The 26,173-nt window shown below is 35.4% G+C and overlaps 1 protein-coding gene across 6 annotated transcripts in view; it reads right to left on the reverse strand.

Annotated features, from left to right (window-relative positions):
- Positions 1-26,173, reverse strand: part of MTDH (metadherin) — a 59,015-nt gene that overhangs the window by 9,504 nt on the left and 23,338 nt on the right. For 2 of the 6 annotated variants that reach the window (XM_006104156.3, XM_006104157.3), the window contains 8 exons: positions 24,356-24,440; positions 23,420-23,596; positions 21,968-22,033; positions 20,053-20,289; positions 17,600-17,689; positions 14,724-14,822; positions 6,298-6,422; positions 1,161-1,268 (listed from right to left, as the gene is read on the reverse strand). In XM_006104156.3, coding sequence (XP_006104218.1) covers positions 1,161-1,268; positions 6,298-6,422; positions 14,724-14,822; positions 17,600-17,689; positions 20,053-20,289; positions 21,968-22,033; positions 23,420-23,596; positions 24,356-24,440 — 987 coding nt within the window. The remainder of the gene's footprint in view (positions 1-1,160; positions 1,269-6,297; positions 6,423-14,723; positions 14,823-17,599; positions 17,690-20,052; positions 20,290-21,967; positions 22,034-23,419; positions 23,597-24,355; positions 24,441-26,173) is intronic. The other 4 variants (XM_006104158.3, XM_006104159.3, XM_014446529.2 and 1 more) reach the window with 3 other exon arrangements.

Genomic DNA, 26,173 nt, shown 5'->3' on the forward strand with positions numbered 1-26,173 from the left:
CTCCCTTCCTCTCTCTCTACATCAATAAGTATATTTTATAAAATAAACCCATGTATATTTCCAGTAATATAGCATGTCTGAAATTAAAATATTTTTGTTTTCATCTATATCAGTGGTTCCCAACCTTTTTTTTGGCCATGCCTCACCTAAACATCTCTAAAATCCTGATGCCTCCCCTGTGACATAATTCTATTCTTCAAAAAGTGAACTCCTATTCAAGTGGCAGAAGACTAAAAGGCCGTAACTTGGTCTAAACAAGCTTCCAAAAAACATGGCATCCATGAAAGAGGAAAATAAAAGAACGAAAGGACAGTTGAAGTACTGAGGAAGAACTCACTAAGAAATTGTTTTAAAAAAAATGATGTGATATGAAAAAGTAGCAAAGTTTCAAAGCCATATGATAACTGAAATGCATAAATATGCCACAATATATATTTATATACTGTATATGAGGCCCCTAGAACCATAAGAAATGCAAAAAACTCACTGTTAATAACTCATTCTCAAATTGTCCCCCTTAAAAATCAAATTGCCGCCCTAACCGGTTTGGCTCAGTGGATAGAGCGTTGGCCTGCAGACTGAAGGATCCCAGGTTCAATTCCGGTCAAGGGCATGTACCTTGGTTGCAGGCACATCCCTGGTAGGGAGTGTGCAGGAGGAAGCTGATTGATGTTTCTAACTTTCTATCCCTCTCCCTTCCTCTCTGTAAAAAATCAATAAAATATATTTTTAAAAAATGACATTGCCCCCCTGTGGGGAGTGTGCCCCACATTGGGAACCACTGATCTACATTATAATCGAAAACATTTTCCCCCAGATAGGAAAGACCAAAGAAAAGGAAAATGGAGGAGCAACAGAAAGTTAGAATTTCTGTAGGTGTGAAATGCTGTAGGAACCTCCTTTTCTATTTCAGCACAAAATGCATCTGGACTAATTTAGAATTTTATTTACTTACTTTTGGGTTTACAACTTGGATTTTTTTTTTTTTAAAGCACAAAGGTTTTTTTTTTTTTAACAGTATGATGTATAAAATCTTTAAAACATTTAGGGAATTTTAAAATAAATTTGATGTCTTTTATCTCTACAGAGTCTTAGCATTTTCTTTTCACATTTCTGCAGTAGGTGCTTACTGAATGAAGCTTGTTATTTTGATATTCTACCTGTGCAGGAGAGTTATCTTCACCTTGCTTCTTCTTTTTCTTCTTTTTCTTTTTAGATTTCCCGGTTGAAAGAGCACCCTCTCCTTTTTCTTTATCATCATCTGAAACCTAATTTTAAAAGCAAAAGTGTTAAAGTGAACCAACTGATTTAGTTCTCATTATTCTAAAAAATATTATGAAATAATTTCATTTATTAGGGTTAGTCTTTATTTAAATACTAAATAAGAATTAGTAACAAGCAATAAAACTGATCTAAAATTACATCTTAAAAAATAAAGTACATGGAACTTCATTCTCCTATTGTCTATGACTGACCACTTTTTCCTTACATCTTTTCTACTTACTACAAGAGCTGTGCAAATCTTGGTTTTTAAAAATTCATTAGATAGGTAATTCTGTTTTATTTAAGAGTTTAAATGTAGAACTATTTGTATTAAAATTGAATTTGACCCTGTTAAGAGGATGGCAAACTACAGAATGGGAGAAAATATTTGCAAACCATATATCCACCAAGGACTTGTATCTAGATTATATAAAGAATACTAAAAATTCAACAGTAAAAAAACCAAGCAGTCTAAGTAGAAAATGTGCAAGGATATGAACAGACATTTCATGAAAGAAGACAGACAGATGGCAAAAAAGCACATGGAAAGATGTGCAATATTATTAGCCATTAGGGAAATGCAGACTAAAAATTTACCATGAGTTATCACCACGTACCTATCAGAATGGTTAAAATAAAAAATAGTGGTCCTGGCCAGGTAGCTCAATTGGTTAGAGCATCATCCCAATATGCCAAAGTTGTCGATTTGATACCTGGCCAGGACACATACAAGAATCAGCCAATGCATGCATAAATAAGTAGAACAACAAATTGATGTTTCTCTCTCTTTCTCTAAAATCAAATTACAAAAAATTAAAGAAAAAAAATAGTGACAACAGCCAAGTGCTTGCAATGATGCAGAGAAATTAGATCACTCATGCATTATCAGTGGAAATATAAAGTGATACAGCCACTCTGGAAAACAGGCAGTTTTTTAAAAAATATTAAATATGAACCTACTACACCCAGGGATTGTACTCCTAGGCATTTATTCCAGAGAAATGGAAACTTATATTTGCACAAAAACTGGTACATGAATGTATACAGCAGCTTTATTCATAGCAGCCCCCAAATGGGAACAACCCAAATGCCCTTTACCAGGAGAACGATTAAATACAGGCACACCTCAGATACAATGCAGCTTCGGTTCCTGACCACAAATATTAAGCCAGTATTGCAATAAAGTTAGTTGCAATCTTTTTGCTGGTGGAGGGTCTTGCCTTCAATTTGTAAAGAAATGAAACATTTGTGAAGTGCAATAAAGCGAAGTGCAATAAGAACGAGGTATGCCTGTAAACTGAGTAGAGGTCCTCAAACTTTTTAAACAGGGGGCCAGTTCACTGTCCCTCAGACCGTTGGAGGGCTGGAGTATAGTTTAAAAAAAAACTATGAACAAATTCCTATGCACACTGCACATATCTTATTTTGAAGTAAAAAAACCCAAAACGGGAACAAATACAGTATTTGTATTTGCATGTGGCCCGCGGGCTGTAGTTTGAGGACCCCTGGAGTAGAGCATGGACTACTACTCAAAAGTAAAATGAAGCAACTAATGATACATACAACGATTTGGAAGAAATTTTAGAGTAGCGGTTGCCAACTGGTGGTCTGTGAGGTCGGAAAGGTTGGCGACCACTGCTTTAGAGAATTATGCTCAGTGAAAAAACAGTACCAAAAGGTTATATACTATATAATTCTTTACATAGAACATTCCTTATTTTTTTTTTAAATATATTTTGTTGATTTTTCACAGAGAGGAAGGGAGAGAGATAGAGTTAGAAACATCGATGCGAGAGAAACATCGATCAGCTGCCTCTTGCACATCCCCCACCGGGGACGTGCCCGCAACCCAGGTACATGCCCTTGACCGGAATCGAACCTGGGACCTCTCAGTCCGCAGGCTGACGCTCTATCCACTGAGCCAAACCGGTTTCGGCACATAGAACATTCTTGAAGTGACAAAATTATAGAGATGATGAACAGCTTACTTCCTAGTTGGCTAGGGATTTGAAAAAGGGGTGGAGATAGGAAGGAAGAGAAGATGGTATGAAAAAGAGCAACCTGAGGAATCCATGAAGTAACAGAAATGTTCTGTATCTTGACTACATCAATGCCAAGTCCTGGTTGTGATGATACTATCCTATAGTTTCCAAAATATTACCAATGAGGGACACTGGGTAAAGGGTACAGGGGATCGCTCTGTATTATTTCTTACAAGTAAATGTGACTTTCTAATCATCTCAAAAGAAAAGGCTTAATTAAAAAATTAAATCTGAGAAAGTCACTGAAAATAACATTCTGCATGACAAAAACAGTGAATTAGAACTGTTAAATTAGTATTATTAGTACTGATGATATCTCTTCACACATCACATATAGTTGAATTTTCTATGGAAAAGTGTCTTTTGTTTATTTTGCACAGGTGACAGCCAAGATCCCTAGACTATTCTTAGAGAAAGAGATTATATGGATACCTGCTATTTTTCTGTTCAGCACCACAGTCATTAGGATGATTTTAGAGGTCTCATTAACCACCAAATAGTTTACAAAATTACTATCAGAGAGAAAAACAAAACAAAACGCTGTACCACTTAGCTTTAGCTAACTGTAACTCAGCCATAAAAGAAAGGTAGTTCTGCATGGCAAAACACTATTTTTTGTTCATGGGAAAAAGGAGGAAATGAACTCCATACCATCTTTTAACTCAAATATTCTGAAAAACTGAAAATTCCTTTTAACCCCTTTCTCAATTTCATTCCCACATTACCTCCCTAGGGGTAATCATTATCATGAACTTCTTTTGTATCCATCTAATCAATTTTTCTATAAATTTATGTGTCTCCCCACACAACATGTGCACAAATGGTATCATTATTGTATCTTTCTGAAACTTGCTCACCATTTACTGAGATTTTAGTAATATTGATACACTAATTTAGCTTTATTTAATTCATTAAAAAAATCTAATATGCCATTGTACAAACATTTTATTTATCCATTCCCCAACTAATGGGCATTTAGATGGCTTCCCATTTTTGCTTAGAAATGTAAAGATGATCTCTGAATCTACTCAGAAAAAGAACTGCTATGATATGTGATAGTTTTTACTCTATTCAGTGTTTCCACTGTTAAATTCTAATGATCAGGCATGGGAAGTTCCAGTTAAGAGAAACAGACTTTTAGTTGTACATTCACTAAACATTCAATAAGTATCAGAATGATTACTGTGTGCTAAGATACTATATACTAAGAAGCTTTTTTAAGAAATGTAGACTTTATTATTATTATTTTTTTAACAGTTTTAGGTTCACAGCAAAATTGAGCAGAAGGTAAAGATTTCCATATACTCCCTGCCCTCATACACACACACAGACTACCCCCTTCCCCCATTATCAACATTCCTTCAGAATGGCACATTTGTTACAACCAATGAATCTACAGTGACACACCATTATCACTCAAAGTCCATAGCCAACATCAGGGCTCACTCTTGGTGTTGCACATTCTATGAGTTTGGACAAATGTATAGTGACACGGATCCACCATTATAGTATCATACAGAGTAGTTTCACTGCCCTAAGTACCCTCTGTGCTCTGCCCATTTGTCCCTCTTTCCTCCAGCTCTTGGCAACTCTAGGAAGCTTTTGTAGGTCCAATCTAAAATTCATTATCCCCCCCACCGACTCTGATTTTACTGGTAACTGCCCCCCTCTACATTTATTTATACCCTTAGTGGTAAATCCCATTAAGGACATCTCCCTTTCTCTGGTCCTTGAAGATGAGAGGTACTATATATCGAATTAAAGGCTAACCCACAATCCACTTGTGCCTAAGATTCCCCGAACTCTATTGCTAGGATCTTATTCTATTAGTGAAATCTCTTATATTTAACTTTACTTAAGATCCTTTGCCTCTTTGCCTACAGATATGTTAAAGCAGTAGATAAACTACGAATTTAGCCCAATGCCAGTTTCTGTAAATAAAGTTGACTTCTGTGTTGCCTATGGCTACTTTTGCACTACTGTGTGGCTCTTTATTAAAAAATCTGCCGACCCTGCATTAACATCTCTCCTACTGCCCGGCCAGAGTGGCTCAGTGGTTGAGTCAGAGCACATGCCCAGGTTGTGGCTCAGTCCCCAGTGTGGAGTGTGTAAGAGGCAGCTGATCAATGATTCTCTCTCATCACTGATGTTTCTATCTCTCTCTCCCTCTCCTTTCCTCTCAAAAAAAAAAAAAAAAAAAAGAAAAAGAAAAAAAAAACTGAACTGATAGCTCAAGGTGTGGATTGGTTCAATTATGTGAATCTTACAGTTATCATAAATGATGACAGGGCTAGAGGTGGAGAGGAAAATAAACTTTATGTATATCTTTTAAAAATATTTTTTAATATGTTTTATATATACATGTATATATATATATATATATATATATTTTTTTTTTTCTTTCACTTATTTATTCCTTTTTCTGAATGCCAAGCATGTTGCTAGAGCTACAGAAACAAGAACTTCATGGGCCCTTTCTTTAAGGAATGTAGCCTAGAAGGGGGAAGACAGACATGTAAATAATTGATCCTATTACTAGCTGGTTCCACAGTTGTATACTATTTTACCTTTCCACTAAGCATGTTACCTATTTCCCTGCCTTGGTGCCTTTTTCATGATGTTCTCAGTCTTGTCTGCTGCTATGAAGACTTCCTTAATCTTACACTGGACACCAATTTACTTTTTTCTAAAACACATTAAGAGTTGGTAGGCTATTATAGTAATTCTGATAAGTGGACAAGAAATGTATGTTTTCCTATCAGCGTCTAATAGTGCTTTCCATATAAAGCCCTCCATAATTTGTTGGGGGGGAAAAAACAACAGTGATATAGAGAAGGCATGCAGGCAAAAGATAATTGAAGTAAATACAATCATAATGTCTCCCTGAAGCAATTTGGATATACTTATAATAATATATACTAATTAATATACTAATAATTCTACGATAGTTGGGTGTGAAGAAATAAACATACCCACCAATCCCTTTACTCACTTTTTGGTCATCAGGAACTGGCTCCTGGGACTTCAGGAACTGGGCTCGTTCTTCATCTACCCAATTCCCCCACTCTTCTGCTGGTGCATTCCAATCAGAGCTGGGATCAGCAGAAGACAGACCATCTAAAATTTAACATTGTGAATTAGGTATCTATCATTTCTGCCAAAAACTAAAATGCAAAAACTAAAATCCCTTATGTTACACTAAGCTGTAATTTCAACTATTGTTCCTTCTCCCGAGCACATTTTAAAAGCTAGAAAACACCCCCAGTAACATGATGGTAAAAGAAAACACACCTTTGCCCAGCTTCTACTGGGCACATCATATGGCTATTTAAGTGGAATTTCTAAGGAACTCCAGAAAACTTATGAATTAACTATTTAATTCTACTCTTCTTACCTCCTTTGTTATCAGTCTCCTGAATTTGCTTTGTTTTCACTGTTTAGGTCTAACCTGGTAAAACTTGGTCATTTCTTTGTCCTGATTATTACAACATTTTTGTAGTTGATTATATTTCTAGACTACAGAATTAGTCAATCTTTAAACAGTAGTACCAAAATTATACTCCCTACCTGTCATTTCCCCCTATACTCCCTCCTGGGGACCTTATGAGCTTTTCAAGATTAGGTTCTTCTTTAAATTCACTAAGTCATTACAGAATACTTAACCTTTTCTTTTCCCCTCCTCTTTTAATACTTGTACCTTTATTCCAAAATATGGGTCCCTTTTTGGGTTTCTATCACCCTACTGTCATGAATAAATTTTTACTCTAGACTTCAAAATTCCTTTCTTTAACTCTAGGAGGTACTGGCTTATTTTAAAAGAGAAAAACATTCTTTGGCTTTACCCTGATTAAGCAACTAATTCTCAAAGTTAATCCTTCCCTCCTCTTCTAGGATATCCTACAGGCTTGCATATATACTTTTGTAACAACAACTTGTAGTCAGATTTCATTTAACACTGGTTTAAGATAACAAAAGTTAGACTTTATGTCTAAATAGTTAATAAGTTTAGAATTCTAATACAGTACTGCTTTATTGAAAAAATCCACTCTTTCCCCACTACCAAATGCTGCTTTCATTAAACACTAAATTCTTTCATATACATTTCAGTCTGTTATTAGAATTTCTATTCTATTCCACTGATTTATTCCTGGGATAGTGCCATCTATAATAATGAAAGCATAATATGCTAATTAGATGGCCGAACAGTGGAACGACCTTCCAGATGACCTTCCGGATGAAGCCAGGGCTGTGAGGGCCGAGCCCCTTGCACGAATTTTGTGCATTGGGCCGCTAATATACATAATATAGCTGTGCAATATATTTTATTATCCAGGAAAACAAACCTGCCAGCATTACTCTCATTTTCTTTCTATTCTTATTTTTCCATGTGAACTCTGTAACAGTGTTGTTGTTTTTTTAAAGGGGAGGTATTATGACACATCTTCATGAAGGCTTTAAAACCTATATTTTGAAAGAATATGTAATCTGGGGAAAACCTCACAGGAAAAAAAATCATAGACATAACTGTCTGTACAGTATGATCCCAAATTTATAGGAGTAAGATATACAAGAAAAAAATACATAACAGATATATCTTAACAGTGGAATTACAGGAATTTCATCTTATTAAGCACTTACTATGTACTAGAACTTGAGCTAGGTAGGTACCGGAGATACAAAGATCAGTATGACATAATCCCGCCCACCCCCATGACGCTCACAGTCTATCTACTCAGGGATCATGATAGGTAAATATAACAGCAGAGTGATAGATTCTGTTACACAGGGTGTAGAGAGAGAGAGAGGAGGGGCTAAACCAGTAGAGAATGGGGAGAGACTGAAAGTGTAAGCAAGAGAAAGTCTAATGGAGGTAAAACATGTAACAAGTGATTACAAGTGTGAAATGTGTTACAAAAAAGGAAGTCCCTTCCTATATTTTGAAATTTATTAACATAAGCAGGTATCTTGGGCCATTATTACATAGCATTAACAGAGAGAGTAAGAAGGACCTTTTATAGCCCTGACTGGGTAGCTCAGTTGGTCAGTGTTTTGATCATACACCAAAAGTTTGCGAGTGTAGGCCAAATAGCTAGGTTGTGGGTCTGATCCCTGGTTGGGGCAAGTATGGGAGGCAACCAATCTATCTCTCTCTCTTTCTCCCTCAGGTGAGGATTTAAAAAATACAAAAATAAAAAAAGTATCTTATAGTCAAATGGTTCTACATATCTACATGTGAATATTGCTCTAACACTTAATAAATATGTCATTTTTGTTAAATTTCTTAACTGTAATGAACTACATACTAACTTCATAGGATTGCTGAGAGGATTATACTATAAAAGGGTAATATGCTAATTAGACCAGTCGACTGGACATCTTCCGGTCATCCTTCCAGACAAAGCCACGGTGGCAGGGGCCGAGGCAGAGGCAGTTAAGGGTGATCAGGCCGGCAGGGGAAAGCAGCCAGGGGCGATCAGACAGGCAGGCAGGCAGGTGAGCGGTTAGGAGCCAGTGGTCCCGGCTTGCGGGAGGGATGTCCAACTGCCGGTTTAGGCCCGATCCCTTCAGACATCCCCCGAAGGGTCCTGGATTGGAGAGGGTTCAGGCCGGGCTGAGGGACACCCCTCCCCGACCCCCGTGCATGAATTTCGTGCACCAGGCCTCTAGTATGAGATACATGTAAAGAAGTTCATAACAATGCAGTAAGTGTTCAATAAATGGTAGCTATTGTTTTTACAACAGAAAGCCAGTTTTCAAGCTATAAGGCATATACAATTAAGAATTTACTTTTCACCCTAGCTAGTTTGGCTCAGTGGATAGAGTGTTGGCCTGTGGACTGAAGGGTCCCAGGTTTGATTCCAGTCAAGGGCACATGCCCGGGTTGTGGGCTCAATCCCGGTAGGGGCTGTGCAGGAGGCAGCAGATCTATGATTCTCTCTCATCATTGTTGTTTCTGTCTCTCTCTTCCTCTCCCTTCCTCTCTGAAATCATTAACAATATATTTTAAAAAAAAAAATTTACTTTTCGTCCAGCCAGTGTGGCTCAGTAGTTGAGTGTTGACCTATGAACCAGGAAGTCACAGTTCGATTCCCGGTTAGGGCACATGCCCAGGTTGTTGCCTCAATTCCGTGTGGGGCATGAAAGAGGCAGCCAATCAATGATTCTCATCACTGATGTTTCTATCTCTCTTTCCCTCTCCTTTCCTCTCTGAAATCAATAAAAATTTATTTTTTTTTAAAAAAAAAAAAGGATTTTTCATAATCCTGATAAATATCTCAATAAGACATACTTGTTATGTCTCAATGTAGAAATCATTTTTACAAGTATAAAGGAGTCTAGTAGATGTCTAGAACCAATTGCTCATCTTACACCAAGCATTCATTAACAATACTACTGTTAGGAGATTTGAATGCCAAAGCTGTCATTGGTTTTGCTTACACTTCACAAGAAACCCAGATTTGGAAATTTACTGTCTATAAGCCAGATCTCTAAGGCCTCTTGCCAGAAAATTTATTTTCTTTTATTAAGAAAACAAGTTTAGGCAAGTGAATGGGAAATATACTAACATATAAACTATTCTCTTAATAAATATGGTATGTGGGTGTGGGGAATTAAAATCTAGTGAAGTACTTAGTGAAAATATATTTTTTAGCCCAGCCGTTGTGGTTCAGTAGTTGAGTGTCGACCTATGAACCAGGCAGTCATGGTTCGATTCTTGGTCAGGGCACATCCCCAGGTTGTGGGCTTGAATCCCGGTGTGGGGCTTGCAAGAGGCAGCCAATCAATGATTCTCACTCATCAATGTTTTTATCCCTCTCTCCCTGTCCCTTCCTCTCTGAAATCAATAAAAATATATTTTAAAAAATTATGTATTTTAAAGGCTTAAATGACCATAAAGTTCGGAGAGTAACTGTACTATGGTTTAACTTCCATAAGAACATTAACAGAAGCATAATTTCTATTGGCTTTGCAAAACTTTATTGGTGCCCAGCTGGTGTGGTTCAGTGGTTGAGCGCTGACCCATAAACTAGGAGGTCACGGTTCGAGTCCCATTTAGGGTACATGCTGGGGTTTCAGGCTTGATCCCCAGTGGGGGGCTTTCAGGAGATGACCAATCGATGATTCTCTCTCATCACTGATGTTTCTCTCTCTCTCCCCCTTCCTCTCTAATAGCAATAAAAACATATTTAAAAAAACTTCATTGGTGATGTTTCCATGTTTATTGATCTCAGGTTGTTTTTTTTTAATTAACTAGGTCAAATGAAAACTATTTTAATACAACAGATCAATCATCTAAACCTAAACACTGTCACCAGGAGACTTCTCAACACTTAATTCTTAAGATTCATGGGACTAATCTGCTAACTTCTTAGACATAGTTTCCTTAAAACTGCATAGTATAGCTTCATTCATAGTATAGGTCTCTCCATCTATCTATAATAATTAAAGCGTAAAATGCAAATTATACTGGACATCCTTCTGGATGACCTTCTGGACGAAGTTGGGGCTGAGAGGGAAGCCTGGGTCCTGGGTGCCAGAGGGAAGCCGGTGCTGGCAGCCAAGGGAAGGAAGGCCTACTCTTGAATTTCATGCATCGGGCCTCTAGTTTATAAATAATTTCGTATTTTTCAAAATTCCCCCATTAGTTTGCCAACATCTTTTCTTCCTTTTTTTTATTTTGTTAATCCTCACCAGAGAATATTTTTTCCATTGATTTTTAGGGAGGGAGGGGAAAGGAGGGAGGGAGGAAGAGAGAGAGAAAACATCCATGTAAGAGAGACCCATTGATTGGTTGCCTCCTGTGAGCAGGGTCTGGGATCAAACCTATAACCCAGGTATGTGCCCCTGACTGGGAATTGAACCTGTGACCCTTCAGTCTGAGGGCTAACACTCTAACCACTGAACAATACTGACCAGGGCTGCCAATATCTTTTCAAAGAACCATATTAGCTGTCTTCAAAATGGTAAGCAATGTATGTCTCCATTTAATTCGCTTGTGGAACAATGTCTAGGTTTAAACATCTCATAGCTAATCTCTATTTTATCTCAGCAAGAAAATGGCTGTTAGCTGTTTCTTACCAGAATTTAATTCATTAACTTTAATAAAACACAACAATTACATTAATTAAAAAGATATTCTCCAGTGTTTAAACACACAATACTAATTAATTAACCCCATAGAACAGACTAATTTTGCCTCTAGAAGACGACATCAACAACAGCATAGTAGCACATACTCAATATTTACTAGAATATTAGAACATAGGGCAGTGTTCTAAGTGTATTGTAATGTTCTAATATGTATTATATTATTTAATCCTCTCAACAACTCTGCCAGGGGAGGAAGGAGAACTACTATTTTTACAGATGATGAAACTGAGGCATAGAGCCATGTCTTAGGGCAAAGATAAAGAAGTAAGATTTAAGCCCACATAGTCCTCAAGCCTCATGCTCTTTTTTTTTTTTTTAAATATTTTTATTGATTTTTTACAGAGAGGAAGGGAGAGGGACAGAGAGTCAGAAATATCGATGAGAGAGAAACATCGGTCAGTTGCCTCCTGCACACCCCCTACTGGGGATGTGCCCGCAACCATGGTACATGCCCTTGACCGGAATCGAACCTGGGACCCTTCAGTTCGCAGGCCGACGCTCTATCCACTGAGCCAAACCAGTTAGGGCAAGCCTCATGCTCTTAAACCCCTTCATTATGCTGTGCCAACAAAAACAAAGTTCTATTCAAAATCTCACTTTTTATAGGGGTTATGATGATGTTTTTTTACGGCCAAGATAACTGATAGATTAACATCTGCCCTTAAAAATATAAGATGCTATACTGTAGCATCTTAACCTTATATTCAAGTGCCTGAGTAGAATCAGTGCCTTTTTGTCATATAATAATGTCTATGCCTCAAACCAGACAGGCAATATATATAGATTTAATTGATTTTTGGAGAGAGAGGAAGGGAGAGGGATAGATAGAAACATTGTGGATTGGCTGCCTCCTGCATGCCCCCTACTGGGGATCAAGCCCGCAACATAGGCATGTGACCTCTTGGCTTATGGGCTGACACTCAACCACTGACCCACACCAGCTGGCAAAGAGTCAATAAATTAATCATATTACACTGTGAAATGTAAAGCTAGTGTGTGTGTATGTGTGTACACACTTTGTGGATTAATAATCTCAAATATTAAATCATGCCGTCTACAAATTTAGAAGGAATAAGTACATTCACCGAGTACCAACATTAGCCACATTAATGATGACAACACACAAAATAAAATTCACACAGGAAATGAGGTTAAAGAGAAACTTTGGACTTAAAAGACTGCCAATACAGCATAACAAGCTTGAGAAAGATGGTATTCCTGATACTTACTACTTTAAGTACAGAGTCATGTGGATACATGTTTCTCAGTCTTGTAGCAGCCAATCATATTTTTCGTATTACAAGAATAGTTAAAGAGATGAAAGAGGAGTTGTTCTATTCAAGTTGAGAAGTCTAGAGCCTTGTTTGCTCAGTTTTCCTCAGCCTCATACCACAGCTGCCCAAGACATTTCCACCTCACTCCTGCTATTTTCTTACAGTCACTCCTATTGTTCTTTAATCACGCCTCAATTCTATTGGGCATAAACTTGATCATTCTTCCCAAAGTTTCTTTTGCTCCATTTTACAACTCAATTAATCTAGATTCCAAGATAAGTGAGAAGAAAAAGTCCAAGCCATATGAGGTACTACATTTTAAAGTCAGGACTAGAACTGGGATACACCTTCTAAACCAGAAACTCCAACCCTCAGCTTCCTAATCTTTAGCCAGCAATTCAAGGCTTTTCACAACATGGTCCTCCCTAATCTACCTTTTCAACTTCATCTCCCTTAAACTATAAGAATTGTGCTTCAACTAATCTATATAGAGACTAATCAGTGTACACACTAATCCTTGTGCTGTTTCGAGCTTACCTTCATGATTACAATCATCACCAAGGCTGTACCATGTAGTGTTTAAACATGAACTCTGGAGCTAGACTACGAAAGTTTGATATCATCTCCTCCACTTAACTTGAGCTGTGTGGCCAGGTTGGAAGTTAGGTAACTTTCCTTTGCCTCAGTTTCTTAATATGGTAAGTATGGGGGAAAAAATAACACCCACTTCATGGAATTGTTATAAGCACTAAATTAACAGTAGTTACAAGACTTAGAGCAGTGCCCGGCCAGTGTAGCTCAGTGGTTGAGCATCAGCCCATGAATCAGGAGGTCACTGGTTCGATTCCTAGTCAGGGCACATCCCCAGGTTGCGGGCTTGATCCCCAGTAGGGGACGTGCAGGAGGAAGCCGATCAATGATTCTCTCTCATCATTGATGTTTCTAACTCTCCCTCTCCCTTCCTCTCTAATATATATATTTAGAGCGGTGCCTGGCACATAGCCACATGTTTGCTATAATCATTATTACTACTGAACACCTGTGTAAAAGTGCTGCACTAGGTACTGAGGATATAAAAGAGCGAGAGTTCCTGTCTTCAGAGATTTCAACTCTACTTGAAGAAACAAAACACACTTTTTCTTTCTTTAAATATATTTTGATTGATTTCAGAGAGGAAGGGAGAGGGTGAGAGAGATAGAAACATCAATGATGAGAACCATTATTGGTTGCCTCCTGCACGGCCCTACTGGGGGGTTGAGCCCACAACCCGAGCATGTCCCCTTGACCAGAATCAAACCCGGGACCCTTCAGTCTGCAGGCTGACGCTATATCCACTAAGCCAAACTGGATAGGGCCAAAACATATTCTTTAAAAAAAATTTTAATCAAGGCGAAAATGGTAGAAAATTCCAAAAGTAAATGCTAAATAAATAACAGAAAAAATGATGTGCTGTAAAAATTCTGAGAAAGGAGTAAATTCGGAGGTTTGGAGTTTTAAAAAAAATCCAATTAAAAAAAAAAAGATAGTATGAGCTTTCTAACATAAAAACCATTATATTTTTCCCTTTTTTTGTTTTTGTTTTGTTAAATAACTCTTGCCTTTAATGTTCTTATGCTTCTATTAGAAATTAGGCTAAAGAAATGGTTTTCTACCAATAAAAAAACTTGCACGCCTCACAAATTCAAATCCATTCCGATATATTTTAGAACATTCACTTAAAACAAAAATTGTAAAACTAGAGCAACTATAAGACAATTTCATGTTTAAATATCTCAATCATAAAAAGTGAATTTAGTTTTAATTCTATAGGTATTCAACAATTAGTTTACAAGTAATACATTTGGTATTAGATTAGATTACTATGACCTAAAAGGTTAGAAAGTAGGATTAAAATTAAAAATATAGAGCATGAATTCAGGAAGCTAGAAATTCTGAAAAAGAAACAAAAACAAACAGAAAAACCCCCAAACTGATAATTTTTAAAAGGACATACTTAACCCAGACCATTCATCATCGATATAGGGCTGATTACGGCTAACATCCCACTGATAATCAGAAGTGGTAGACTGAGAAACTGGCTCAGCAGTAGACCCTTAAATGAAAACGAATGCAATAAAATTAAAAATGGAATTTTCTAATGATGTTTCATAACAATTCTATACTTTGCATACGGAGACTTAATTTTTTTTTTATTTCTCCTAAAAAAAACAAAAAAAAACAAAACTCAGACATTATAAGAGTTAAGATAAAGGAAAAGTAGAATTAAGGGTAATTTTAGATTACACATGACAATCATTTGATCTAATTCACTAATAAGAAATATATTTTCCTTAGTACCAATCCATTAGATTTTGTCTTTTATAATATATTCTTCAAACTAGTTATATATTTCAAAAGGTCAAAAAAGTTTTATTGGGGCAACGGGTGCAGGATGAAGGGGGTCAATGGGGAAATAAAAGGGAAATCTGTAATACTTTCAACAATAAAGATAAATTTTAAAAAAGTTTTGTCTCTCTTCTTAATTGAAAATGATAAAGCACCAAAGAAATCCTGGATGTTTTAGGGTAGTCTATATCCTTAGAACCCTGAAGGAGAGAACTAGAAAATGTCTGAGTTTGCTAGAATTTTTTGCCTAAGGAAAAGTTAAAGAAGAGAGAGATGATTATTCTAGATCAGTGGTTCTCAACCTTCCTAATGCCATGACCCTTTAATACAGTTCCTCATGTTATGGTGACCCACAACCATAAATTATTGTCGTTGCTACTTCATAACTGTAACTTTGCTACTGTAAACAATATGTAATTATATATGTGTTTTCCGATGGTCTTAGGCGACCCCTGTGAAAGGCTCATTTGACCCTCAAGAGGTCGCGACCCACAGGTTGAGAACCGCTGTTCTAGAGAGTTAAGGCAGTGAGAAGCCAAAGAGATAAGAAGAGTTATGCTGGTGGTTTAGAGACCAAGTTAAATTCAGGTGCATTTAATGAAAAGAGAATACAGTTGACCCTTGAATGATATGAGTTTGAATGGCGTGGGTCCACTTATTCACAATTTTTTTTCCAGTAAAATTTTTGTAAATACTTTCTTTTCCTTATGATTTTCGCAACAGTTTTCTTTAGCTTACTTTATTGTAAGACTACAGTATATAATATATATAAAACATACAAAATATGTGTTAACACACTTTATGTTTTCAGTAAGGCTTCCGGTCAACAGTAGCTTATCAGTAGTCAAGTTTTGGGGGAGTCAAGTTACATGCGTATTTTCAACTGTGCAGGGGTGTGTGTGTGGAGTGTCAATGTTCCTAACTCCTGCACTGTTCAAGGGTCAGCTATATTCTAAGTGTTTTCTGTTTTTACTTTTCTTTTTTTGGGTGGGTGGAGAAGAAGTGAGGGGGGGTGGTGGTCATATAGTCCTTAAGAATCTGATAACAGCTGTGGTAAACACAAAAAATTGCATATAGTTTTAGGGACATATAAATTCATGGGTGCCAGGTCAAAACACCCTGCTCTATAGCCATAAATTCATTTCAGAATACAAATGTTCTTCATCCAGGATATATATACCCCAGGCCTTCTGAATAAGAATCTCTGTATCAGAATCCTTAGGTGACTCTAATATTCACTTTGGATTCAGAGTCACTGATATAAAGAATTGGTTAAAAAAAATACCTGTTAGTATCAAAGTCTTTACTAACAAATTTTACTAGCATTCCACTAATATAACTGCTTGATATACTCAATAGTTATATATTTTTATGTAAATTTTAACAGAGTAACACTATAAAATTCATATATAATTAGCACATGTACTGCTTAGAGGCGCTATAGTAACACTGTTGCTATTTCTTTAGCAGCCCATGCTACTTTCTCTGAATATATGAAGGGAATAGCACCTATGTTGTACAAGTCACCAAATGAAGACAGCAATTAACTTGTACCTCTGGAAGTAAAATGTACTCTGAGACTAGGAATTGGCAAACTATTACCCATAGTCCAAATCCAGCCATCCCTTCTTTTGTATACCCTATGAGCTAAGAATAATACCAGATTTTTAGGTGGTTGGAAAAAAAATCAAAAGAATTTAATATTTCAGAACCAGACACTCCTCTGTTTATGTATCACTTCTGGCTGCTTTCCTGTTATGATACAATTCAGTAGTTGCAACAGAGATAGTATGGCTCACAAAGCCTCAAATATTTACTATTGGGCTCTCTACAGAAAATGTTTGCTGACCCCTTTTCTAGACTAGTGACTCCAGACACTGGGGAACCACATAATTAGTACGCTGGGTCCATGAATTCCAACATCAACCAAGCATTACAAACTAAACATCTCTCCATGTTTAAGTAATATTTGTTAGGTACTTATAGCTTCTATACTATTAATAAAAGGCATATCCATTTAAGTTATGCTGAAATTTTAGAAGTTTACTAGCAATAATATACTTTCTAATCAATATATACTCAAGTAGAGTGATTATGTGAGGGCCCATATAAGCTTCACTATAAACTTACGATGAATAAGTGAAAATAGAAACAAAATGCCAAATTACAAGTATGGCAGGAGTACACTAGTAACAGCAGAGTATCTTGACCCTGAAAGGAAGGCCTTCCATTTGTACTTGTCTGTGTGCCAAAGCACTTCCAGTTATGTTGGGCCACGGAATCTTATGTCCACTGCAGAAAGGAACTCAGTCACTTGCAGATTAAGAACTTAGGTCTTTCTTCCCCTTTTATTAAGGCCTCTGTCATTTATATTATACATCTATTATTATATTGATAGCAATACTTGACACTACTTTTCAAATAGCAAGAGCTAAATTAAACAGAAATTTTTTGTTAACTAAATGAAAGACTGTTTTCACATACCAGAAACAGCAGAGTTAAGTGTGAGAGATGCAAAAGAAGCAGAATTCTGTTCAGAGGTATTCATTCCCCTATCCACACTAGACCAAGCAGCTGTTAAAATAAAGAACGTCACTTGGAATCTTTGATTTGCAATGAAACTTAAAAGATTTGTACAGATTTAAAACTATGGTATCAATATTATATAACCTTAGAAATTAGAACCACTTAATATAGCAATTGCTACTATTTAGTGAATGTTTATTATGTACTGGCTCTTTACACCAACCACTTTTAATCTTTAGGGCAAACTTGCTAGCAAAGTTTCAGAGTAGTTAAGTAACTTGCTGACAGTTAGAAAACAGCTGAGCCAAGACAGGAACTTAGGCTGATTTCCAAAGCCTATTATGCTCTTTCTACCATTGCAAACTACCTTATTATCTACCACAATTAAGCTACAACTTTGGGCCAGGGACTGAACTTTATACTTGACATTCATTTATCAAATCCTCACAAGTACTTAAATATGAGGTTCATACAGGAAGTTAAATAAACTACCCTAATTTCCATAAAAGCCAGTGGAAGAATAGGGATTCATACCAAGTTGATCTATTTGAGGTAGTCCATGCTTATTCCACTACACCATGCTATCTTCTCAACATTTCCAAGAGATTTCTTACTTCTATATGAATATTTTAAGGAGCATATACATCTATGATGTCAGACACTCCTGAGCAAACCTAATTTCATAGTTCTCTTTCAATTTCAACAAAGGTCCTAATCCATCTAAGCAGGAACTCTAATCTGCTGCTTAATTTCATCTCTAACAACATTAAGCAAATACCACCTATTTTATGTCCTAATTATGAAAATGCCACATAGCTTTTGTAAATAAGTTGCAAATAGGTCACAGTTCTTAACATTACTTGATAAAACTTGACCATTGGTTGCTTTACAGCATAGAAATTTATGCTTTCCTCACTGCTGAAATTAGCTGGGAATTTAGGGATTGTTTCTTCCTCCAAATTTTGGTATTCCTACACAATTTTTGGATATTGCAGAGGGAGGATGGGAGAGCAAGCTTAAGAACAGTATTAGTAAATGATCTAAAGTTTGCTTCGTGGAGACATTAGTCAACATGAGTCTTTTTAAGCTTAAAAGTGATGGGAAAAGCAAATAACAGGAAGAAGTGATTTTTTTTTCGACTTAAACTAAAAGGAATGTACTAACAAAAATTATCTGGCAAGCACAACAGAAAAAAAATATCTTTGATGCATAGAAATTACAACTTAATAAAAAAAATCACTAAGAAGCAAAGAACATGAATAGAAATTCATAAAAGAAATAGACATGATCAAGAAAGTTGTGAAAATATGTAATACTTTTAACAATAAAGATTTAATAAAAAAAAGTTGTCAAAAATATTCAGCCTCATTAGTAATTTGAAAAAATTAACCAAAAACAATGTATGTTCTTTTTGCTTATCAATTAGAAAAGATTTTTAGAAATAAGAATACCCAACCTTAGTCAGCATATGACAAATGGCACTCATACTGGTACTGATATATAAATTAGAACTCTCTTAGAAAATATGTTGATATATGTCATGTAGCATTATAAACATTCATATTCCCTTTAATATAATATCACTCCCAAGAATCTATCCTAAAGAAATAATCCCAAAACAAATATATTCAATGCAATGTTATTTATGACTAAAAAAATAGAAAAATTTCTCCAATAACGCAAAACTATTTAGTAACTTATGCTATGCTTATACAATGTATTATAGGGCCATTAAATAAAAACACTTACAAAATGGAAAATGTTTATGTAACAATGTTAAGTGGGAGGTGGGAACATAAAAATGCCTATCTGATTTGGATTATGTAAAAGAAAAATTGTACACAGGGGGGGAAAAAGGCCATAAAATACACAAAAATACAGTGGTTGGCATTGGGTGGTACAGTAACACTGAGTTTTTTCTTCTCTTTCTGCAGTTTTCCATATTAAACATGCATTTCTTTTCATAATACACCCACCCACCCACCCCTGAAATTAAGTTGCTTTTAATTTGATGGCTCTCAACAGAAAAAAGAGCCTCAACTACTGATCTTTGTTTTAAAACCCAGGGGAAAAATTAATTACAAAGAGGCATTAAACTACTGAAATTAATAAAAACGACTGGTCACACATTACACTTATTACATCACTAAAAATATAATTATACCCATTAGCTACATGGGTAATCAAATGTGATAAAGTATGTGAAAGCACTAAGCCAAGAGCAAATAATAAATGCTATTATTTACTTAGTTTGCTCCATAAGAAGGACCTGAGATGAGTTAATTATTGCTATTATTTCTGTATGGTATTACTAAATTTTATACTTATGGATCTTTTTTCATTCCTGGGAAATTCACAATGTACCAGATAAACAATTTTAAATGAATTTAAAAATTTCTAACATTTCTTACCAATGCCAGAAAAAATTGAACGGTCACTCCAACTCCTTCCCCAGTCTTTTCCATTCGCATTAGCATCTCCAGTGTCTTGACCCCAAGCAGATGGCTCAGTTTTCCTCTTGCCTGCAGAAGCAGGTGAAACAGAGTTCCACTTCTCCTCCCCTGCACTTATCTGTGAGGAGAGTTTTATAGACTTTTCATTCCAGCCTCCTCCATTTATAGTGAGGTTTTCATTCAATCCTGAAGAAACTTAAAGAGAGAAAATAAAGATTAAAAACTGGTACATGACTCTTTGTTAAAACTGGGATATTTTAAAATTTCTAGGATTGCTCAGTTTATATTTATCACTCATTATTTCCCCATACTGCCCTCTGAATAGCCTGAGCTTGAAAGAAGAAAATAAAGAATTTAAAAAGTGACATGACCAGCATGAATGACTTTTAATTTAAAAACTAAGAGGAGGTTTGACCTTAATATATATTCACTAATGTTTTCAACAGCAGAATGACTTGTTCAAAGGAAATGCAACAGAACAAAAAGGAAACCAATATAGTCTGTATACTCAGAATACTTACCCACTAAAATATAAAGATTTCATCTTAGTTATAGGTTCTTTACTTAAATATTTACATATTTACTATGTATAAAGCACTAATTCTAAAATCACTAAAATCAACTGAAAATTTTTTCCTTTTTTTCATGCATGAAAGATGTTTACTGCAACATTGTATATAATATTAGAAATGAAAAGTAACCTCATATTACATCCAGCCTGCTTATAGACTTGTTATGTGAAAATTTTCTTAAAAGTAGACACTGGAGCCCTAGCTGGTTTGGCTCAGTGAATAGAAGGTTGGCTTGGTCCCAGGTTCAATTCCAGTCAAGGGCACATGCCCAGGTTTCGGGCTCCATCTCCATTAGGGGGTGCACAGGAGGCAGCTGATCAATGACTTTCTTTCATCATTGATGCTTCTATTTCTACCTCTTTCTTCCTCTCCCTTCCTCTCTGAAATCAATAAAAATAAATATTTTTTTTAAAAAGTAGACACTGGAGTCTCAGCCCAAACGAATTAAAATCAGAATCTCTAGGGGTGGAATCCAGACGTTAGTATGTATGTACATATATACTTGTATACAATTATATGTGCTTATGTGTCTGTATGTATATATAAATGCATGTAGGTGTGTGTGTGCGTATACAAGTCTATGTTCCTTTTTATATACACGATTGCTGTTTTTCTAAGCTTCCTAGATGATTTTAATGTGTAGTCAGAACTCAGAACCATGGGAAAGAAGAAAGCTGACAGTGTTAAGAACAAGCCTAAAATGAGAAGGTGCCTTTTCATTTCTGAATTTAAGTTGTACTACAACACTTTAGTTTTTAGGTAAGGTATATCACCAATTTAATTCAATCTTTATCATAAACAAGTAAATAAAGTATGTTTTCTATTTGTGAAGCACTGTATAACTTTAGACTATACTTATTGTGAAATACTTGATAGTGTTAAGGAAGCAGTTTCAAAGGTTATAGGTATTAAGGCTTTTTTCTTAATAAAGAGTGGAAAAGCCTTTATCCTATATATGCCTATATTAAACACAAGTCCAAAAAAAAAAAAAAAAATCCTTCTTTTCTCCACTGGCTTAAATGAGGCAAGCAAGAATCAAAACTGTATATATTAAAATAATGTTTTCACATATGGAGGAGAGGGGTAAACAACTAGAACATATCAAAGACTATTAGAAGTGGGAGTGATTTTACTTTTTATCTATTTTCTAAAATCTCTAGACTGTGATTATATTACTTTAGTAATTAAAAACCATTAAGCCCCATTTCCCTTTCTGTGTCACTCATGTGAGGAAAGAGACATGCGTGTAAGTTTCTATTTTTGATGGGCCTTCAATTTAAGTTACATGTAATTTCTCTCACCCTGAAGTGTAGGATCTCCTTTTCCAGACTTAAAGTTGCTAACTTGAACATTTAGATGAGATTCACCTGGTTGAAATAGAAATAAAATTTATTTAATACTAAACAGGCCACTATGCACATTAAATTAGGAGTAACATACAAATCAATTTTCTTACTATTTATAATAAATTGTTCCTTTAAGCACTAAATTCTTTCACTGGAAAAGAGCCATTTCTACTCACAATGTAATTTCACATGTCCTTAAGGAATTTAGTTCTCTAGTTACCATATTCTGAGTCAATGAAAATGCCAACAAAGGACCTGGAAAATTTCCCAAGTAAATAGAGCCTGCTCTTATATCAAGATTCTTTTAAGTAGGAACTAGAGAACTGGGCTCTGTAACTGAATTCAACTTTGCCACCTCATTTTGCCACCACAATACCAGCTGCCATTTCAACAAGTATGGAAGCAAGCACATCAACTAAAGAACTTTGTCAGTATTTGGGACCAGGACTTAGAAACTGTGGCATGAGGTGAGAATACATGTTTTAACAAACATACAATTTCTCTGACACTGAAAAGCATAATAATCACAATATATCACAAAACCAGCATGACACAGGATTGTGCTAGCAAGGAAGGCATGCATAAGACAATTGAAAAAGGGTGACCAACAGAAACACTAAAGTATGGCTAATATGTAACAGTGAAAATGGGTAAGTAGATGTCATTTCTGTACCAAAGCAATAAATTCCACCAATTCAACAAGCAAAAACATAAAAAGGGAACAAACCAAACAAAGTGGGCTAGAGACAAGTGCGGGGTGGGGAGGCAATTAATAAAAAGGTGAAGAAGTTTAAGTCAATGCCTTAAAGCAAGCTGAACAGTATAACTCTGCCAACTTATGTCTCCAGGGTAAAAATGATGGCAATGTAAAGAGCTACCAGGAAGTTATCACTATTAGATAATCTGAACATTGGAGATACTTGGGAAGAACCTCTGAAGTTCCAATCTAGCTTTATCAAACACCTACGGCATTCTCAAACATTTGGGGTGGTGAGAAATCCAGATAGAACCTGCACTACCAGAACATGCTTGTTTCATCTTGGAGTATAAGCACCACATGCAGAATGATTACAAATAATTGCATTTAACGTATTGTCCACTATAAGAAATGGAAATGTAAGAGAGTTGGGGCAAAGCAATATACATGAGAAAAAAAGAAATAACATCATTTTCTCATGTGACTCAAGGCAATTTTAATTGAATAGGCCATTCATTAAGCAGTATGTAACAAATAACCACTGCTGGTATCAGATAAACCAAGACATGGTCCACAATGCTCTCAGAAGGGTCTATCAGCACAATGATATAACTAGTTCAAAATAATCAGATTTTGATGTAATGATATTTTGTACATCAGATTTAAAGGAGTTGGATTTGATGTATCACTCTTATGTTCCACTAATATACCTTTATTCTTCTTGGAACCAACAGGAAATGATGCAGTTGTAAGTTGCTCGGTGGTAACTGTGATGGTATTTTCTATCCCAGGGATAGTTGAATCCAATGAACCAGAATCAGTCTGTACCTTATCACGTTTACGTTGCTGTCGTTTTTCTCTGTGACTAATTTTAGTTTCCCAGGCTCCTGACATAGCCCCAGAAAAAAAAAAGTTATTCAGTAAGGGGAAAACAAAAAGTTGTAGTGTTGTGTTTTTTTTTGAGGGGGTGGGGGGAAGACAGGGGAATGGAGCAGTGCACACAAAATAGCATGATAAATTTATATATTAAATATGCTATTTAACAGGAGTGCTGATTATACCAATTTATCCTAAGATTTATTCTAATCTCAAGATATTGTTTTAGGCAGCTAACTGCCATTATTTATTCTCATAATTTTTATCAAATCTATCTCCTATGGCTTAGAAAAAAATGACACAGAAGTCATCTTGTATATTTTTCTTTTGCTCAGTAAAACTGATAGGAGAGTGTTATACATAACTACTAATAAATGGGTTTATTAGGCAATAACAATAAATGCTCACTCAAAAAATTTGTGCACAGCCTTCTAGGGATAGCATATTTAAGAACAATGAGGGAAAACCTAAACTACATTTCTAGAAAACAAAGACAAAACAAATGGCTTTTTAAGCTCAAGATATTGAGTTAGACCTTAAGTTTCAAGGCAGTTCCTTTTAGGAAAAGCACTGTTAGATCCTTAAATAATTTAGATAAAAAAGTGTTTCCTAACAATGTCATAGATCTGTACATTAAGATCTATAGTTATTAAAAAGAAGAGCTAGATACAAGATTAAGCAAAACAAATGCACCTTTGATACAATGCACCTTGGTAAAAAAAAAAAAAAGATTAAATTTTTTTCTATAGTCCTTTCACTTGCTCAAGTACCTTCATCAACTTCCTTCCCATCATGGCGTGAACTGTTTTGCACTGCTTTAGCATCTGACTTTGATTTCTTCTTATTTTTCTTTGACTGAAAGTAAAATAAAATGTTACTTAATATTTCATGTTTTTGGAAAGGTAGGAGTCAGTAAAATACATAATAAATGTATGATACTGACAACCAAAAAATTAATGTTTGATTAAAAAAATTAACATACTAAAATGGCAATAATACAAGGTTACCATTTATTGAGTAGTTACTAAATGCTAAGTACTTTACACTATTTATTCCTTAAAAATACTCAATGGAGAAGGTATTATTCCTATTTTAGAGATGAGAAAATGAAGACTTAGAGATGTTAAATATTAAAGAGGCTGTTCTGGGTCACACAGTAAATGGTAGTCAAATTTGGAAACAGGTCTATCTGGCTCCAAAGTCTGTGCCCTTAGACATCATGCTATCCTAATTTAAATAATAAATAAATAAAGTGCTATAATTTGGCGTTTTTAGAGCACTAAAATAAAAACCTATTGCTAGTGTTTTCAGAAGAAAAATGATGTACTGATTAATGGGTTTGGATTTCATAAAGACTATTGGCATACCTTATGTATAATAAATTGAGTCAACTGTATAAAGTAGGTAATATTTTGTCAGTTTAAAAGCTATGTGCAAATATCTAGAATTTGTATATACAGGGTGGGACAAAAGTAGGTTTACAGTTGTTCATATGGAAAATAACACAATAATAAAGAATACAAGAAATAAACTGTGTTTTGTGTACTCACAACTGTAAACCTACTTTGCCCCAACCTGTAGTAGATGCTTAATAATTCATTTAAGAAAAAACACACAAGATGTTGACATTTTGGAATGGCCTGCCAACTCCCTTCTATTATTTTCTCATTTCAAAAGCTTGCTAATAAACTTCTAAAGCCATGATTTCTATATTTACATTGTTTCCAGAAAATTAATAGTCGTAAGTGATTTTATTTATACTTTGTATTCACTCATTTAACTATTTATTGAGATTATCTTTATGTGTATTGTTGCACACTATCTTAAAGTTAAGTTTACAACTAAAAAGAGACTGTATTTTCATAAGTCTTTTTTATGGGTAAGCAGTAAACAGACTGAATAAGCAATAATGACAGCTAACTGCTTTTTCTATCAATAAACTACTTGCAAATATTCTCAAGTGACATGACCTCTTAAAGGTGATTAAAAATATATTTGATAATGGGAGCATATGAAAATTATTAAATTTTGTTTACATTCCCCATAGTTCATTTGCATTTGTTTGTTTCATTGTATGTTCTTATTATCATTAACATGAATCATGTATAATGTCCTGTTTTATCACATCTACCAAACCAGGTTCATATCCACTTTTTAAAAATTACGATATCATCCACATACCGTAATATAATTCAGTGGTTTTAGTATATTTGAAGTTGCATAACTACCATCATTATCTAATCCAGAATATTTTCATCATCCCAAAAAAGAAACGTGACACCCATTAGCAGTCCCTCCCTGCTACCTTTTTCCCACTGGCACCCACCATGAATCTTCTGTTGGTCTCTGATATCCACTATTAAATAAAGATAGCACATTGAGCATCTGTCAATACACAGTCTAGAGTAGTGGTTCCCAATGTGGGGCACACGCCCCAAAAGGGGGCAATTTGAGAATGAGTTATTAACAGTGAATTTTTTGCATGTCTTATAGTTCTATGGGCCTCATATACAGTATATATATATAACCTATATAATAAAGAGCTAATATGCTAATTAGACTGGACAGCGGAATGACCTTCCGGAACA

Source organism: Myotis lucifugus, unplaced genomic scaffold (assembly GCF_000147115.1).
Source record: "Myotis lucifugus unplaced genomic scaffold, Myoluc2.0 scaffold_548, whole genome shotgun sequence".
Classification (NCBI taxonomy): domain Eukaryota; kingdom Metazoa; phylum Chordata; class Mammalia; order Chiroptera; family Vespertilionidae; genus Myotis; species Myotis lucifugus.